Below are 17428 nucleotides of genomic sequence, written 5' to 3'. Positions count from 1 at the left end.
TTAATTTCTTTCTATTTATAGTAGAGACGGGGTCTCGCTCTTGCTCAGGCTGGTTTTGAACTCCTGACCTTGAGCAATCCGCCCGCCTCGGCCTCCCAAGAGCTAGGATTACAGGCGTGAGCCACCACGCCCGGCCTACTTCTTCCTATTTTTAAGATGGTTACTGATAACAGAAAAATACCTATGATTGTTTTTTTGGTTTTTTTTTTTTTTGATTGTTTTTTTTGTGTGTCAACTTGACCAGATTATGGGATGACCAGATAGCTGGTAGGTAAAACATTTCCGGGTGTGTCTGTCAGGGAGTTTCTGGAAAAGGTTAGTATTTGAATCAGTAGACTAAGTAAAGAAGATGGCATCATTCAATTCATTGAAGGCTTGAATAGAAAAAAAGCAGAGGAAGGGTAAATTCTCTCTATTCTTTAGCTGGGAAATCTCTCTTTTCCTGCCCTGGACATGAGTGCTCTTGGTTCTCCGCCCTGTGGACTTTGGGACATGTCCCAGCAAGCCCCTGTGCCCCAACCCTACCCTGGGGCAGCCTTTGGCCTTGGACTGAATTATACCCCTGGCTTTCCTGATTCTCCAGCTGCTAGACTGCACATCATGGGATTTCTCAGCTTCCAGAATCTTGTGAGCAAATTCCCATGATGTATCTCCTCTTATCTATTTGATATCTACCTACCTACGTATATCCCGTTGAGTCTGTTTCTCTGGAGAACCTGCCAAAACACCTTACTAAATTTCCTTGTAAATTACCATAGTTTAAAAAAATTTATATTATGATATAGTAGACACAAAAAATTCTATGTGGCATAGATGTAAGTTATTAAGTATAATAATAAAATGACATGTAAACTCAATACCCAACTTAGTAAGAGAAAACATTACCCCGGCCGAGCGTGGTGGCTCACGCCTGTAATCCTAGCTCTCTGGGAGGCTGAGGCGGGCGGATTGCTCCAGGTCAGGAGCTCGAAACCAGCCTGAGCAAGAGCGAGACCCCGTCTCTACTAAAAATAGAAATAAATTAATTGGCCAACTAATATATATAGAAAAACATAGCCGGGCGTGGTGGTGCATGCCTGTAGTCCCAGCTACTCGGGAGGCTGAGGCAGGAGGATTGCTTGAGCCCGGAGATTGAGGTTGCTGTGAGCTAGGCTGACGCCATGGCACTCACTCTAGCCTGGGCAACAAAGCGAGACTCTGTCTCAAAAAAAAAAAGAAAAGAAAAAAGAAAAAGTAATTGGCCAACTAAAAATACATAGATACAACTGTATTAACTCCCCTAAAGAAAAAAAAAATAAAATAAAATAAAAATACATAGAAAAAATTAGCCGGACACGGTGGTGCATGCCTGTAGTCCCAGCTACTCGGGAGGCTGAGGCAGGAGGATTGCTTGAGCCCAGGAATTTGAGGTTGCTGTGAGCTAGGCTGATGCCACGGCACTCTAGCAAGGGCAACAGAGTGAGACTCTGTCTAAAGAAAAAAAAAAAGAAAACATTATCCATACTGTTAAACAGCCCTCTGTGCCACTCCCTGAGCCCACATCGCCTCTTGCCCAGAAGCCATTACTAGCTTCAATCCCTTATTTTTATAGTTATAGTACATATGTGTATGACCCTAAATTGTACATCATTTTAGTTTGCTTATTTTCTAAAATTATAAAATATCATACTTTATGTATTTCGTTATAACTTGCTTTTTTCACTCAACTTTTTCTAAAATTTATTCATGTTGAAGTGCCATTCACTCAATCAATCAGTTAAAATGAATACTATTGCATTATATAAATACAGCCACAACTTATGTTTTTTTCCCCCATTTTTATGCTTAGGTTCAATATGTATCTTTTCTGTTACCAGTGGATCTTTAGGTAGTTTCCTGATTTTTGGTGCTATAAACATTTTTATGCATACTTTCTGCAAAAGGCTCTCTCAGTCACACACACAGTAAAACAGCATTTCCAGGCCAACTGTAAAGGATAAGGCCTAATCAGCCTCCAAAATGGTTGTACCGTTTTATGCTGCCATAGCAGTATACGAGTTTTACTGTTCCAAATCCTCACCAACTCCTGGTTAGACTAAAATTTTTGCCAGCTGGGGGCCAGGCATGGTGGCTCACACCTGTAATCCTACTGCTTTGGAAGGCTAAGGTGGGGGGATCACTTGAGGCCAGAAGTTTGAGGTGGCAGTGAGTGAGGATGACACACTGCACTCTAGCCAGGGCAAAAGAACAAGATCTTGGGTGGGAGGCGGGATCTGTTCTGGACTCTCTTTTCTATTTCATTGGTCATTTTGTTTATCTCCATGCCAATATCACACAATTTTAATTACCACAGTTTAAAATTAAAACTTATCTCCTCATATTATTTTTTGAGATAAGAGTCTCACTTTGTTGCCCCAGCTAGAGTGTAGTGGCATCATTGTAGCTGGCTGCAACCTCAAACTCCTATCACTTCTACCTCAGCCTCCCAAGTAGCTGGGGACTACAGGTGTGTACTAATTTTTTTCTCTATTTTTAGTAGAGACAGGGTCTTGCTCTTGCTCAGGCTGGTTTCAAACTCCTAAGCTCAAGCAATCTTCCTACCTCAGCCTCCCAGAGTGCTATCATTACAGGCATCAGCCACAGCGCCTGGCCAAGAATTGTATTTCCTTGTTGATATGATTATGTACTTCAAAACCTAAGAGACTTGTTAAAAATTATGAGAATGAGACTTCTCTTTGTGACAACATGACCTCAGCTACGTAATATTTTTTAAAGCTTGATGAGCTACAAAAGCTACCCTTTGAAATGAGTGGATGAGTCTGCAGGAAAGAGAAATCTATTGAGGTTAGAAATGAATCAGAAGCTTAAGACCATGAGGTTAGTAATTACTGAAACAGCCCTTGCATATCTCAGAGATAGTTCAGATCTTCTTGATCAGTATAGCTCTGGTGTGCAGAGGAGACTAAAGACAGTCTTGGACCTGTGCAGGCTGGAGAACTGAATCAGATTATTCTTTATGAGGTCACTACACTCATAAACTGAGAAGTGTAATTTAACCACTTCAGTCTGGCACTCACCGGCCACGAAACCTTGCCCACAGCCGGAACTCATAGTCCGCATGATAGTTTGTGCTGTGCATTGAAGACGAATCTGTTTTGCTCTTGTGTGATGAGGAAAGCTTTAAAGCACTGAAAGCTTGTTTTAATTATAGGCAGCTTTACTTGTAATGTAAATCAGAATAGGTAACATATACATATATGTTTTCATTACGTTATTTTTAAATGTTCACAATTTTATTTTGATAAATGAAAAATTAGAAAAGTCATATCATGGCTGTCGGCTAAAGTCACTGTGCACGTTCATCTGTGGCTAACGACTATAGTCGACGCTGGTACCGAAGTGGTTAAAATGAGCCCAAGGTGGGAGGATCATTTGAGGCCAGGAGTTCAAGAGCAGCTTAGGCAACATAGCAAGACATTTTCTATACAAAAAATAAAAAAATTAGCTGGGCATGGTGGTGCATGCCTATAGTCCCACCTACTCAGGAGGCTGAGGGAGAAGGTTTGCTTGAGCCCAGGAGTTTGAGGTTGCTGTGAACTATGATCAAGCCACTGCACTCTAGCCCAGGCGCAGAGTGAGACCCTGCCTTAAAAAAAATAAATGAAAAGGAAAAGAAAAAGAAATGTAATTCTCTTCTTTAATATTTATATAACTTATTTCCTATTCTTAACCTTAGTGCATTTGTTGCTGGAACCTCCAAAACAAGAGACAGTCTCTTGTGGATTTTGAATTTTCAAATTGTACTTTGAATTAACTAAGTGAATCCACCCAGACCTTTAATGGTAATTTTTATTGCTCTAAAATATCCAGCATTTATTCAAGTTTTCTAATTTATTGATATGGAGCTGAAAACCGGAATTCTATTGTAATTTTTAAAATCTGTTGTATCTGTGGCTATTTACCCATTTTGTTTCTATTTTTTTTTTTTTACTTTATTAAAATACTGGGTTTATTTCACATGTATATTTTTGTCTCCCCACCATTTCCATGTCTGACCACTGCTACTGCTATGTCCTATCATAACATTCCATACATACTTAAAACCAAGCAAAGGGTGGAGTTCCATCTTTAAAAAATAAACAGGCATTTTGGACAACACATTCTTGGCAATGGAACCTGGACAACATTTATCAAACATGGTAGGGAAAGTTCTCACTCTGCATTATAAAAAGGACAGCCAGATATCAACTGTTACAGAAATGAAATAAGACGGAAAATTTTAACAAATTGTTTAAACTGTTTTCTTAAAGAGACTTCCTCCACTGCCAGAGATCGTGCATAGCCTCCTGGTCAGTCATCCGAAAGCAGTTCTTCACATAATTGATGAATTTCGCTTCCACTTTGGGAAGAGAACCACCCTTTTCTATACTTGCTTGCATTTTGCCTTAATGTCTTCTACAGAACTAGGCTCATTTGGTGTTTTAGGAGTTTCTTCGTGTTTTTTGAAGGATTCTTGACCCTTTGATCTTGGTGTTGATAGTTTTGAGTCTTTTCCATTCTGGTTTGATTTCTGTGCATTTTTGGCTGGAGTGTCTCATACAGATTTCTTCACTGGAGCTTTTTCTTCAGTATCCTCATCATCGAACTCATCATCATTATCATCTTCATCAGCAAGTTTTACTTTTTTCTATGGAACCTTGCTACCACCTCCAGGAGCTTTCCAGATATACTTAAGATTTTCACATCCTCCTCATAGTCATCTTCTGACTCTGCATCTTCTTCCACAGCTACTAAGTGCTGCCCACTAATATGCACAGGCCCTGAACCACACTTCAACCATAAGACCACCGGTGGTGTTATTTCAAAGCCCCCAAGGGAAACATTGGCTGTACAGACATTTTCAAAGTTGCCAGTGTTCCTTTAATTGGACTGCCTTCATAATTCATTGCCTCTGCTTCAACAATGTGCAATTCATCCTTTGCACCAGCCCCTAAACTGACCGTTCTTAAAGATAATTGGTGCTCATTTTCATCATTATGCACCTTAAAGTGATAATCTTTGTCGGCCTTTAGTTTACAACCGAAAAGATAGTTCTGGGGCCTCAGGGGGCTCGTGTCCATGTCCACTGAATCTTCCATGGGATGGTGGCATGCACTTAGGTACGAGAGAAGGTGGACAGAGATACACGACTACTGCTCCAAAGAACAACTGGGCAGGATGGAATCACACCAAGGATCCCATTTTGTTTCTAATGTAGTTTATTGGTGCCTTTTTTCTTTTTTTCCCTAATACTTTGCATAAAGTTACCCATTATATTCATTTTCTCAAAGGACCAGCAGTTTTTCATGCTTGATGTAGCTATCATACGTATAATAATTTTTAAGATGAAAGTAAATGTTTCTGGAGGTTAAAGCACTCTGCTATATTTTCATGATCACAATTCATTTCTGAAAGCATTTCAGTCAGTAAGTGTGATTGGGTATTATACAGAAAACCACTAATTCTTTCCTTTTCTTGCACTAGTGCAGCAAATAATTATTTTCATTTAACTCCGTGACCCCCAAAGAACATAATGATGTTTGAAAAGGTTTGCTTAATGATGCTATTTCAAAGGACACAATAAAACTAGAAAAGTTCAAAGTCACATATCATATTAAATAAAGACACTGGCTGGGCATGGTGGCTCACGCCTGTAATCCTAGCACTCTGGGAGGCCGAGGCAGGTGGATCGCTCAAGGTCAGGAGTTCGAAACCAGCCTGATCAAGAGCGAGACCCTGTCTCTACTAAAAATAGAAAGAAAATAATTGGCCAACTAAAAATATAGAAAAAATTAGCCAGGCATGGTGGCACATGCCTGTAGTCCTAGCTACTTGGGAGGCTGAGGCACACACATAGGTATAGCCTGTTGCTCCTAGGCTACACACATATGCAGCATGTTACTGTACTGAACACTGTAGGCAACAGTAACACAATGGTAACTATTTGTGTACCTAAACATAGAAAATGTATAATAAAAATATCTTAGAAAAGAAACTGCATACCTGTATAGGGCACTTAACCAAGAATGGAGCTTCTAGAACTAGAAATTGCTGAGTGAGTGGTGAGTGAATATAACAGCCTATTGACATTACTGTACACTATTACATGAAGCCTGTATAGGCTGTATAAACACTGTATACTTAAGCTACATTAAATTTATAAAAATTATTTTCTTTAACAGTAAATTAACCCTAGCGTACTACAACTTTTTACTTTATAAACTTTTAAAAAAATTTTTAACTTTTTGACTCTTATAATGACACTTAGCTTAAAACACAAACACACTGTGTAGCTATACCAAATTATTTTCTTTTTTTTTTTTTTTTTTTTTTTTTTTTTTACTGGTTCAAAGCATTGGACAAATTATTTTCTTTATATCTTTATTCTATAAGCTTTCTTCTCCTTTAAATTTTTATTTTTTATTTTTTAGTCTTTTTGTTAAAAACTAAGACACACACACACATTAGCCTACGCCTACACAGGGTCAGGATCACCAATATCACTGTCTTCCACCTCCACATCTTGTCCTACTGGAAGGTCCTCAGGGGCAGTAACACACATGGAACTACCATCTCCTATGATAACAATGCCTTCTTCTGGAACACCTCCCTGAAGGACCTGCCTGAGGTTGTTCTATAGCTAACTTTTTAAAATAATAAGTAGAAAGAGAATACTGTAAAATAATGATAAAAAGTATAAATAATAAATACATAGGCCAGGTGTGGTGGCTTATGCCTATAATCCTAGCAACTTAGAGAGGCTGAGACAGAAGAACTCTTTGAGGCCAGGACTTTGAGACTAGCCTGAGCAAGTGCAAGACCCCCATCTCTACAAAAAATAGAAACATTAGCTGGGCATCGTGGCACATGCCTGTAGTCCCAGCTACTAGGTAGGCTTAGTTAGGAGAATCGCTTGAGCCCAGGAGTTTGAGGTTGCAGTAAGCTATGATGACACCACTGCACTCTACCCAGGGCGACAGAGTGAGACTGTCTCAAAAAAATAAAATAAAAAATACATACATAAGCCAGTAACACATTTATTATCAAGTATTATGTACTGTACGTAACTGCATGTGCTATACTTTCATAGAACTGGCAGCACAGTAGGTTTGTTTACACCAGCATCACTGCAAATATGTAAAGTAATATGTTGCAATGTCACATTACAATGGGATTTTCAGTTCCATTATAATCTTATGGGACCACTGTAGTGTATGTGCTCCATCATGGACTGCAAGGTCATTATGTGGCGCATAACTGTATGCAATTCCAATTAACACCTGGTTATATTTGGAGATTTGTAAAAACATTACCCATTCTGGCAGTATGATTTTTACTACCTACCTGTTTTTCATTAACCTTATTTCTCTTTTCAATTGGGGGTCATCTGTCTTAGTTGTCTGAGATGTAAGAGTAACAGGAGATGTCATCACCACAGTTTGTGGCAGAGAAGTAGCTGAAGGTGTGGTACGAATCTGATATGTCTGCATATCTCCCGATGCCGCTGGAAGGTCAAAAAAGAGTTAGTTGATAAGTATCTTTGAAAGGACTTTGGGACACTTCATATAGACAGTTCAGCATACTTACTCTGTACTACCACTTGATTGCTGGGCACAAGTATTTGCTGTCCATCAGAGGTCTGCGCATACTGGAGAATAGTTGTACCTTGCTGAGTATTGCCTGAATTCGTCATGGTTAATGTCTGAAGTCCCTGTACTCCATCTGTCCCTGGACTGGCCAACTGTAAGGCTCCATTTGGGGCAATGGCAACTTTAACCAAAGAGAGAAAACAGCTGTTGTAAGGCTATTCAATACATTAATTCAAAGAGGTGGCAGAAAAACCCCATAAAAACTATTTATGAAAACAGGTCTGAGTATAGTTCTACTTGAGAAATGTTGACTACTTTGAGTGAACTATACGTAAAGGAAATAAAATAGCATTTATTTATAGATAATAAGTCTTCATACTTTGTTTCTTAGTTCCACTTTCTAGTGGTACTACTGTTAAATGTATTACATGTTATTTACTTAAGTGATATTTAAGAAATGTAATCTATTCACTCACTTCCTAGTGAAAATCACCAATTAAGTCATCAGAAAGCCACTGAATAGCTCACATTACTTAGCTCCTTACAAACACTTTTCACTGAATTATACTTATGTTACTATTTTCTACTCAGCCCTTAAATGAAATGCCCATAGGATGTGACTAAGTAGAAAGCATTTTAGCATCATACAGTTCCCGCATAATAAATCCTCTTCAGAATCGAATGCTTCATTTCTATATCCTCTTTTCAGATTATAATTATGTAACCATTTTTTTTCCTTTTACACTTTGGCTACTAGTAGGCCAAAATACATGTCTCTGTGTGTTTTAAGTGAATATAATTTTTCTCATGAGTTTGTAATTATCCCTCCCGAACTGCTGCACACAAATATTCAGATTTAATTTACATGACTTAAAAAAATAGACTCATTAAAAATTTTTAGATGCAGAGATTTTTTTCTGAAGTTAAATTAGCAATTAGGTTCAATTTTCTTTTCTTCCTATAACACACACACATATATACATACACTTATTTATATAAATATAAAAAATAAAAAGTCCTGGCCGGGCATTGTGGCTCCCAGCACTTTGGGAGGCTGAAGTGGGAGGACTGCTTAAGGCCAGGAGTTCAAGACCAGCCTGGGCAACACAGTGAGACCCTATCTCTAAAAATTTTTTTTTTTTAATTAGTCCAAGTGTGGTCCTAGCTAGTTGGGAGGCTGAGGTAGGACAACTGCCTGAGCCTAGGTTTTCCAGGCTGCAGTGAGCTATGATTGCACCACTGCACTCCACCCTGAGTGACAGAGCAAGACTTTGTCTCTTAAAAAAAAAAAAAAAAAGTAAAAGTCACTATCTATCCGTTTATTTCATGTATAACCTCCACCCCTATCCTGAGGTAACAGTTATTTTTGGTGCACATCCTTCCTAATCTTTTCCTATAATCTTACGGTCTGATAAAGTAATATATATCAAAATATATAGATCTGTAGAAGCATATGATGTTAAATAAATTTGATAATACACAATTACTTTCCTTTTTGCAACATATCTTCCTGTTCTTGTTTAACATGTGTATTAGGCTGGGCGCGGTGGCTCACGCCTGTAATCCTAGCACTCTAGGAGACCGAGGCAGGCGGACTGCTCAAGGTCAGGAGTTCAAAACCAGCCTGAGGAAGAGCAAGAGTCCATCTCCACTAAAAATAGAAACAAATTAATTGGTCAACTAATATATATAGAAAAAATTAGCTGGGCATGGTGGCGCATGCCTGTAGTTCCAGCTACTCAGGAGGCTGAGGCAGGAGGATCGCTTGAGCCCATGAGTTTGAGGTTACTATGAGCTAGGCTGATGCCACGGCACTCATTCTAGCCTGGGCAACAAAGCGAGACTCTGTCTCAAAAAAAAAAAAGTGTATTAACCTGGTTCCATTTATTCTAAAGCTCTGCTGTCCAATACAGTAGCCATTAGCCCCATGTGTCTATTTAAATTATATAAAATTAAACAAAATATAAAAAATTCAGTCCAGGCACAGTGGCCCATTCCTATAATCCCAACACTTTGGGAGGCTGAGGCAGAAGGATCACTTGAGGACCAGAGTTCAAGATCAGCCTGTACAACATAGCAAGACCCCTGTCTCCACAAAAAATTAAAAAATTAGCCAGGCATGGTATCACACTCCTGTAACCTCAGCTACTAGGGAGGCTGAGGCAGGAGGATCACTTGAGTCCAAGAGTTTGAGGTTGCAGTGAGCTGTGATCACACCACTGCACTCTAGCCCATACAACAGAGCAAGACTATCTCCAAAAAACAAACAAAACACTGGGAAGCTAGATGTGGTGGCTCACGCCTGTAATCCCAGCACTCTGGAAGGCCGAGGCAGGAGGATCGCTCAAGCTCACGAGTTCGAAACCAGCCTGAGCAAGAGTGAGACTTCTACTAAAAATAGAAAGAAATTAATTGGCCAACTAAAAATATATAGAAAAAATTAGCCGGGCATGGTGGTGAATGCCAGTAGTCCCAGCTACTTGGGAGGCTAAGGCAGAAGGATTGCATGAGCCCAGGAGTTCAAGGTTGCTGTGAGCTAGGCTGATGCCAAGGCACTCTAGTCCGGACAACAGAGTGAGACTCTATCTCAAAACAAAAAGAAAACACTGGGAAAATCTCAGAAACAGAAAAGTCTTTATAGTGGCGATCTCCCTCCTCCCTAGCCTGTCTCCGCAAACAAAAAAAGTCTTTATAAACATTAACTCCAAATCCAAAAACCATCAAAGAAAAGAAGTTTAGAAAAAAATATATATAAGCATGTGTGTATGTGTCTCTACTGTACATTTATTCAATTTTATTGATGTTTCAAATTTTTCATAAAAATATGTTGGAATTAAAACTAGAAATTGAACTTGAAAATATAAAGAGAATTAATTCATTACCTTGTTAGTTTTGTTGAACGTCATTTTAATAACCCAATAGACCTCATGTACTAAATTATTAAGAAAAAATGTGAGTGTTAAGACAAGTATAAGTTACTAATCTATAGACTACTGCTGAACATTGGTGGGAGAACAAACACTTCTGTTTCTGGTAGGAATTCATTTTCTGTCACTGTGTCTTGTGACTATAAGCTTTCCTCTCAAAAGGCAAGGACCACATTTGCTTCCTTTATAACTTTAGCCCCCCGATGGAATTCCATAAACCAATAGATGCTTACTTTGTCCTAGGTATTGACCAATCTTTATAATGATACTTTCAGATACAGAGATTTAATGATTTATTAAAGTTGATCAGTCCCTGATTATTTATGGTGGGCATGCTATAAGTTACATTGCAAAGCCATCTGAATCCTCTTTCTGAGTCAAACTTCCTTAACTTCAAACTGAAAACTCAATATTCATGTTTAATCTTTCATTTATGTAACTCATCCAAATTTCCTCTAGAATTAAGGTCATGGATATATAACTGGCTAGTGTCTGAAAAAGAAGTTTGTAAGAGACAGTGTAGTTTGGGGTAAAATTATGTCTCTAGATTCAGACATACCTAATTTTGAACCTGGCTCCATCACTTACAAGCTGTATGACTTCAGGAACATTATCTAATTCACTAAACCTTAGTTCCCTCATAAATTGATAACTCTCTATCTCACAAAGTTGTTTTAAAGGGTAAATGAGATAATACACTATTCCTGTCTAAAAATAATATCCTTTAATAATCACCACTGTTAAAGTATGACAGTCTTTCTATATTTTCCATGGAAAAGTCAGTTTTTGTGTGTCTATGATGTGGAAATTGATTCTTATACATACTGTACTGTCCACTGCTAGTCTGATAGATGGGAGTAGGAACGGACATAGAAGTGACAGCGGAAACTCCAGGGTTTTCTCCGTCTCCTTTTCTGCCTCGTGTATCTTCAGAAGATAGATCTTTAAAAATTTTCCTGTAAAAAAGAAAAAAGAACTCTATTAATGTTGGTAATGTGCATGACTTTACAAAAAGAAATGCTAAACCTTTTTCAATCTCAAATTAAAATTACAATAATCTAGACACCTAAACTATTGTGTCAAGGAATCTTTTTGTTTAGCATATATTAATATAATAATGTGCTCCAGGCTGGTTACATTTTAGTTTTTAACTACCTGAAAAGACACAGTAATACATTGAACAAACAGAGTGCCTAGAAAGCACTTGTAGAAGTATAAAATGTCCCTTTCTCCTATAGGACAGATGGCTCCATTGTGAGGTAATTCATTAACCAACAAGGTACTTCACTTTCTAAATAGTGTCAGTGAGCTTCATTCAAAAAGATCAATTTTTTTTTTTTTTTTTTTTTTTGAGACAGAGTCTCACTCTGTTGCACGGGCTTGAGTGCCGTGGCATCAGCCTAGCTCACAGCAACCTCAAACTCCTGGGCTCAAACAATCCTTCTGCCTCAGCCTCCGAGTAGCTGGGACTACAGGCATGCGCCACCATGCCTGGCTAATTTTTTCTATATATTTTTAGTTGGCCAATTAATTTCTTTCTATTTTTTTTAGTAGTGATGGGGTCTTGCTCTTGCTCAGGCTGGTTTCGAACTCGTGACCTTGAGCAATCCTCCTGCCTCGGCCTCCCAGAGTGCTAGGATTACAGGCATGAGCAACCATGCCTGACCCAAATTTGTTTTTTTAACTCTCAACTCTATAGTGGGAGAAGCCCATAGTTCTCAGAAAGAAACAAGATTAGAAATACTATAAAAATGCACACTAGAGTATCAGTGATAAATTAAATTGCTTATTTTTTTTTTTTTTTTGAGACAGAGTCTCGCTTTGTTGTCCAGGCTAGAGTGAGTGCCGTGGCGTCAGCCTAGCTCACAGCAACCTCAAACTCCTGGGCTTGAGCGATCCTTCTGCCTCAGCCTCCCGAGTAGCTGGGACTACAGGCATGCGCCACCATGCCCGGCTAATTTTTTATATATATATCAGTTGGCCAATTAATTTCTTTCTATTTATAGTAGAGACGGGGTCTCGCTCTTGCTCAGGCTGGTTTTGAACTCCTGACCTTGAGCAATCCGCCCGCCTCGGCCTCCCAAGAGCTAGGATTACAGACGTGAGCCACAGCGCCCGGCCTAAATTGCTTATTTTGCCAAAGAGTTAAATATGAGCCAGGCACAGTGGCTCATGCTTGCTTTCTAAAACTGAGGGATTTGTGTCCTGGAAATTTCAGTCATTACATTTTTTTCTCCTAAAGAGACTAGAAGCCAATGTGCCTTTCCCCATTTTCTCCTTTTGTAAGTATTTTTAGATGTATGTTGTGTGTTGGACCTTCTCATTCTATCTTCTGTGTCTCCTAATTTCTGTTTATCTTTCTATGCTCTATTCTAGGTGATCTACTCAGAGCTGTACCTTCCAGTTCTCTAATTTTCTGTTCATTATATCTAACCTGCGGTATAACTTATATAGACATCTCTTACCAACTGTATCTTTCATTTCCATAAGTTTTACTTATTTTTTTAAATCCTCAGTCTCTTATCTTAATATTAGGGTTTGACTCCTTATGTCTCTCATAATTTTAATTTTACTTATGTCTCTGGTAACATCATTATCTGAGGTTTTCTAGAGATTTAATGCTGTTTATTGCATCTGCCGCTGCTTACTAATGATGAATTATTTCTTTCAATTGTAGTTTTTGATTGTGAGTTCACTCTAGTAAGGTGAACTAATTCTCCCCAAATTCTACAGGCAAAATTTTGCCTGTTCATTCAATAGAGTCCAAATTCCTTAACATGATAACAAGGCTCTAAGTAATCTTACTCCTGTTATTGTTTTCTTGTTACACTTCCTTTTCCTCCCAGTACCTTAAGCTTCTAATTCCCAGAACAGGCCAACCTCTTTTATATCATCCAACCTACCTTTGATTATACTGATTACTTTGTTGATTCCCTCAGCCTAAGAAGTTCTTCTGCCTTACAAAACTCCTCCCTGCCCCAGTCTCACAAAATTTATCAGATTGGTAGTGACCCAAATTACATCCTCTATGAAGTGTTTCCTATTTATTCCACTAAACAGGATTGACCATACCTTAAACATAGTTCTCTCATAATATCTAAAATCCTACTGCATTTGTTTCAAAAAGTGTCCCAACATTTTGTCTCCCTCTCCTTCCATATAGTTGGGTTTGATCAATTCTACCTAAGAAATGTCTCAAATTCATTCACTCCAAAGATATCCCAGTATCCATGAGAAATCATCTAAATTATTTCAAGGGCTTTCTATTAATTAGCTGTACTACTTCCAGCTCTCTATTCATTCAACAAGTTAATTGCTGAGCATCTACTATGGTCACTTTAAGGCCCTAGGTTCACGAAAAATAATAATACATGGGCCATACACTTAAATATACTGGAATTCCAACAGCATGAAATAAGTATCTTCATGGGTCAGTAAAAGGATGCCACAGAAGAAAGACCTAACCTAGTCTTGGGATGGTGGGGTGGAAGTAATCAGACAAGGCTTCCAGAAAGTATGCAGAGGAGTTATGCAGAAGGTAAAACAAAGTGTTTCAGGCAAAGGAGTACACAGGGCACAAGAACAAAGACCCAGAGTTACGAAGCTAAGAAGGTGAACACAAAGTCATCCGGTTCCTGAAGTCTACAGTCCCACTTTCACATTGCTATTAGAATTGACTATCTAAAAGTAAATATGGAAATCTAACACTTTGCCAGAAAATAAGTCTAAATTCTTCTTCAGCACAGCAACTTGGGCCCTTCATAATCTGGCTCTAATATGCCTCTCTTAACATCTTTATTTTAAATAAATTTTATTGTGTATATTTAAGGTTTACAACATGTTATGGGATACATACATTTAGTAAAATGATTACTATAGTGAAGATTAACATATCATTACTTGTTTGGTATAAAATTTTACACCAAAATTGGTATAGATTTTCCAGCTAAAATCTCTTTATTTAACCAAAATCTCCAATACAATACAATCTCATTAACTTTAGACTTCATGCCATGCATTAGATCTCTAAACTTGTTCATTCTACATATCTTCCATTTTATATCTTTGACCTATATCTCCTGAATTCCTCTCCCTACCACCACTCATGGTAACCTCTGTTTCATTCTATCTCTGTGTATTTGAACACTTTTTTTTTAATATTCCACATATAAGTGAGTTCATGCAATATTCTTCTAAGTGTCGGACTTATTTCACTTAGCATTATGTCCTCTAGGTCTATCCATGTTGTGGCAAATGGCAGGATCTTCTTTCTAAGGTTGAATTCCATTGTATATACATAGCACATTTTCTTTGTCCATTCATCCGCTGATAGACATTTAAGTTGTTGTTCCCATATCTTGGCTATTGTAAATAATGCTGCAATCAACATGGAATGCAGGTATCTTTACCAAGTGATGATTTCATCTCCTTTGGGTATATACTCAGAAGAGGAATGCTGGGGTCAAATGGCAGTTCCATTTTTAATTTCTTTAGGAACCTCCTTACTGTTTTCCATAATGGCTGTACCAAACTACATCCCTGCCAACATTTGTTATCTCTAGTCTTTTTGATGATAGCCATCCTTATGAGTATCAGGTGATTACCTCAAAGAGGTTTTAATTTGCATTTCCCTAATAATTAGTGATGCTAAGTACCTTTCCATACACCTGTTGGCTAATTTTATGTCTTCTTTGGAGAAATGTCTGTACAAGTCCTTTGCCCAATTTTTGTTTTTAAATTTTTTATTTTAATAATTATTTATTTTAATATTTGAGACAGAGCACACTCTGTCACTCTCAGGAGTGTAGTTGTAGGATCATAGCTCACTGCAGCCTCAAACTCCTGGGCTCAAGCGATCCTCCTGCCTCAGCCCCCAAATAGCTGGAACTACAGGCACATGCCACCACACCCTGCTAATTTTTCTATTTGTTGTCAAGATGGGATCTTGCTATGTTGCCCAGGCTGGTCTCAAACACCTAATCTCAAGCAATCCTCCTACCTTGCTCCCCCAAAGTACTGGAATTACAGGTATAAGCCACTACACTGAGCCTAACCTTTCCCTTCTTAAATACATGCTCCCTCTTTAGTTTGCTATGCATGGGACATTTTGAACTCATTTGATAATATAATAACATGCAGAGCTTAATACAAGAAAGTACTTACCTGTATGATGGGCGCCGTGCTAGGATCCCGTGGGCTTTCTGTGAGGAGCCTATGCTATCAGATGAGTCCTGAGACTCCTCACTTTCTGATAAAGATGATACCTAAAAAGCAGAACTGGTTTTAATGTGATGAACAATGTAGGTGGGAAAAAAATTGAGTTTTTACTTTTAGAAAAAATAATCTGTCTCCTCCCACTCAAATTTAATTGCACATTAAATCTAAAGTCTAAAAGCAGCAACCAAAGGAAAAGGAAAAATGAGAAAGTTTATTTCAGGAGCCCAACCAACTAGAGTCTGTCTCCCAAATAAAGTAATACTATTCTACTAGAGTTAAAAAGAACAGTCTCTGTTCTCACTCATGCACATTACTTAAGAGTTGTTGTTGTTGTTTTATCACTAATGCTTTCTGATTTGGATTTCAGACATGCTAACTGTGAAAAGCCTATTAGATATCCAACTGCTGACATTGAAAAGACTGTTAAATATATAAGCCTATAGGTCAGGGAAGAGGTCTGAGCTAGATATATAAATCTGGGAGGCATAGCTCTTTAGAGTCCTGAGACTAGATGAGCTCACTATAGAAAAGAGTTGGACCAATGACTAAACCCAGGAACTGAAATATTGGAAAGGAGAGGAGGAACCAGCCAATGAGACTGAGAAGGAGTTACTAGTGAGGAAGGAAGAGAACCAAATGACTGAGCTGTCCTTGGAAAACTAGTGAAGACAGTATATTTAAGGAGAAAAGAGTGACGGACCATGTCAAATGCTGCTTACAGGTGAAATAAAACAAGGACTTGAAAACATTATTAGATTTAGCAAAGTGGAGGTCACTAGCAACAGCAAGTATAAATATACATAATTTAAAAATCTGTATAATCTGCTTTATCTCATTTCACAAACAATTTAATATATAAAGCAGTGCACAGCACATGGCACACATACAATGAATATTAACTATTACTAACAATAAACACCTTAAAACTCCATCAACACAATATATAAGTTTTAAGCTATGGCAATATTTTACAATTGAGAAAATAAATGTTTTTCCATTTTTTAAATCTTTTTTTATTATTAACCATTCCCCCTCAATTTTTAAAATGTGTTAAATTTCCCAACATTTGTTCAAAGCTAGATTATGATACCTGACTTCACCTTTATTTTAAAAAATAAAATAATCTAAACAGGCCTATAAAAGGAACATGAGAAAGCAATTTTGTACATTAGTTATTATCTACAGAAAGCCTTCCCCACTAAACACTACACTATTTAGATTTAGACATTAAATTTCCAGAGAAACTTGTTTTATATTTTGTCATCTACTTTAAAAATGATACAACTACTCACTCATATATTAAATCTATGTCTTATGACAGAAAGAACTGGTCAGAACCCAATAATAACAATTTAAAATAATAAGCAAAATCTAAAACAAAAAAAGGAAAAATCTGTTACTTTTATCTTTTCCTCAAGTATCATAGATATTCCATTTCTAATCTAAACCTTTAACTATTTTCACTACCCCTAAGTTTACTCCAAAGCCTCCCATTGAACTCAAGTAAGAAAATAATTTGTAAAATTAAGGAATTACTTGTAACCAAGATCAAGTATTACTCTTTAATGACAGTACCAACAAACAAGAATAAGTCCTCATATAAAAATTGAAAAATCCATGCAGCCACCTCCTTTCATATAGGAATACCACATAAAGATGCAGCTCTAGAGTTGACAA

General features: G+C 37.7%; 1 protein-coding gene and 1 pseudogene across 4 annotated transcripts in view; both read right to left on the bottom strand.

Annotated features, from left to right (window-relative positions):
• Window positions 1-17428, bottom strand: part of ATF1 (activating transcription factor 1) — a 47833-nt gene that overhangs the window by 4556 nt on the left and 25849 nt on the right. For all 4 annotated transcript variants that reach the window (XM_012762166.3, XM_012762213.3, XM_012762220.3 and 1 more), the window contains 4 exons: window positions 15698-15798; window positions 11360-11490; window positions 7606-7788; window positions 7363-7522 (listed from right to left, as the gene is read on the bottom strand). In XM_012762166.3, coding sequence (XP_012617620.1) covers window positions 7363-7522; window positions 7606-7788; window positions 11360-11490; window positions 15698-15798 — 575 coding nt within the window. The remainder of the gene's footprint in view (window positions 1-7362; window positions 7523-7605; window positions 7789-11359; window positions 11491-15697; window positions 15799-17428) is intronic.
• Window positions 1313-7356, bottom strand: LOC142873368 (nucleophosmin pseudogene; annotated as a pseudogene).

The sequence above is a fragment of the Microcebus murinus genome, chromosome 10, assembly GCF_040939455.1.
Source record: "Microcebus murinus isolate Inina chromosome 10, M.murinus_Inina_mat1.0, whole genome shotgun sequence".
In the NCBI taxonomy this organism is placed as follows: Eukaryota; Metazoa; Chordata; class Mammalia; order Primates; family Cheirogaleidae; genus Microcebus; species Microcebus murinus.
This window is presented reverse-complemented; position numbering and strand designations above follow the sequence as displayed.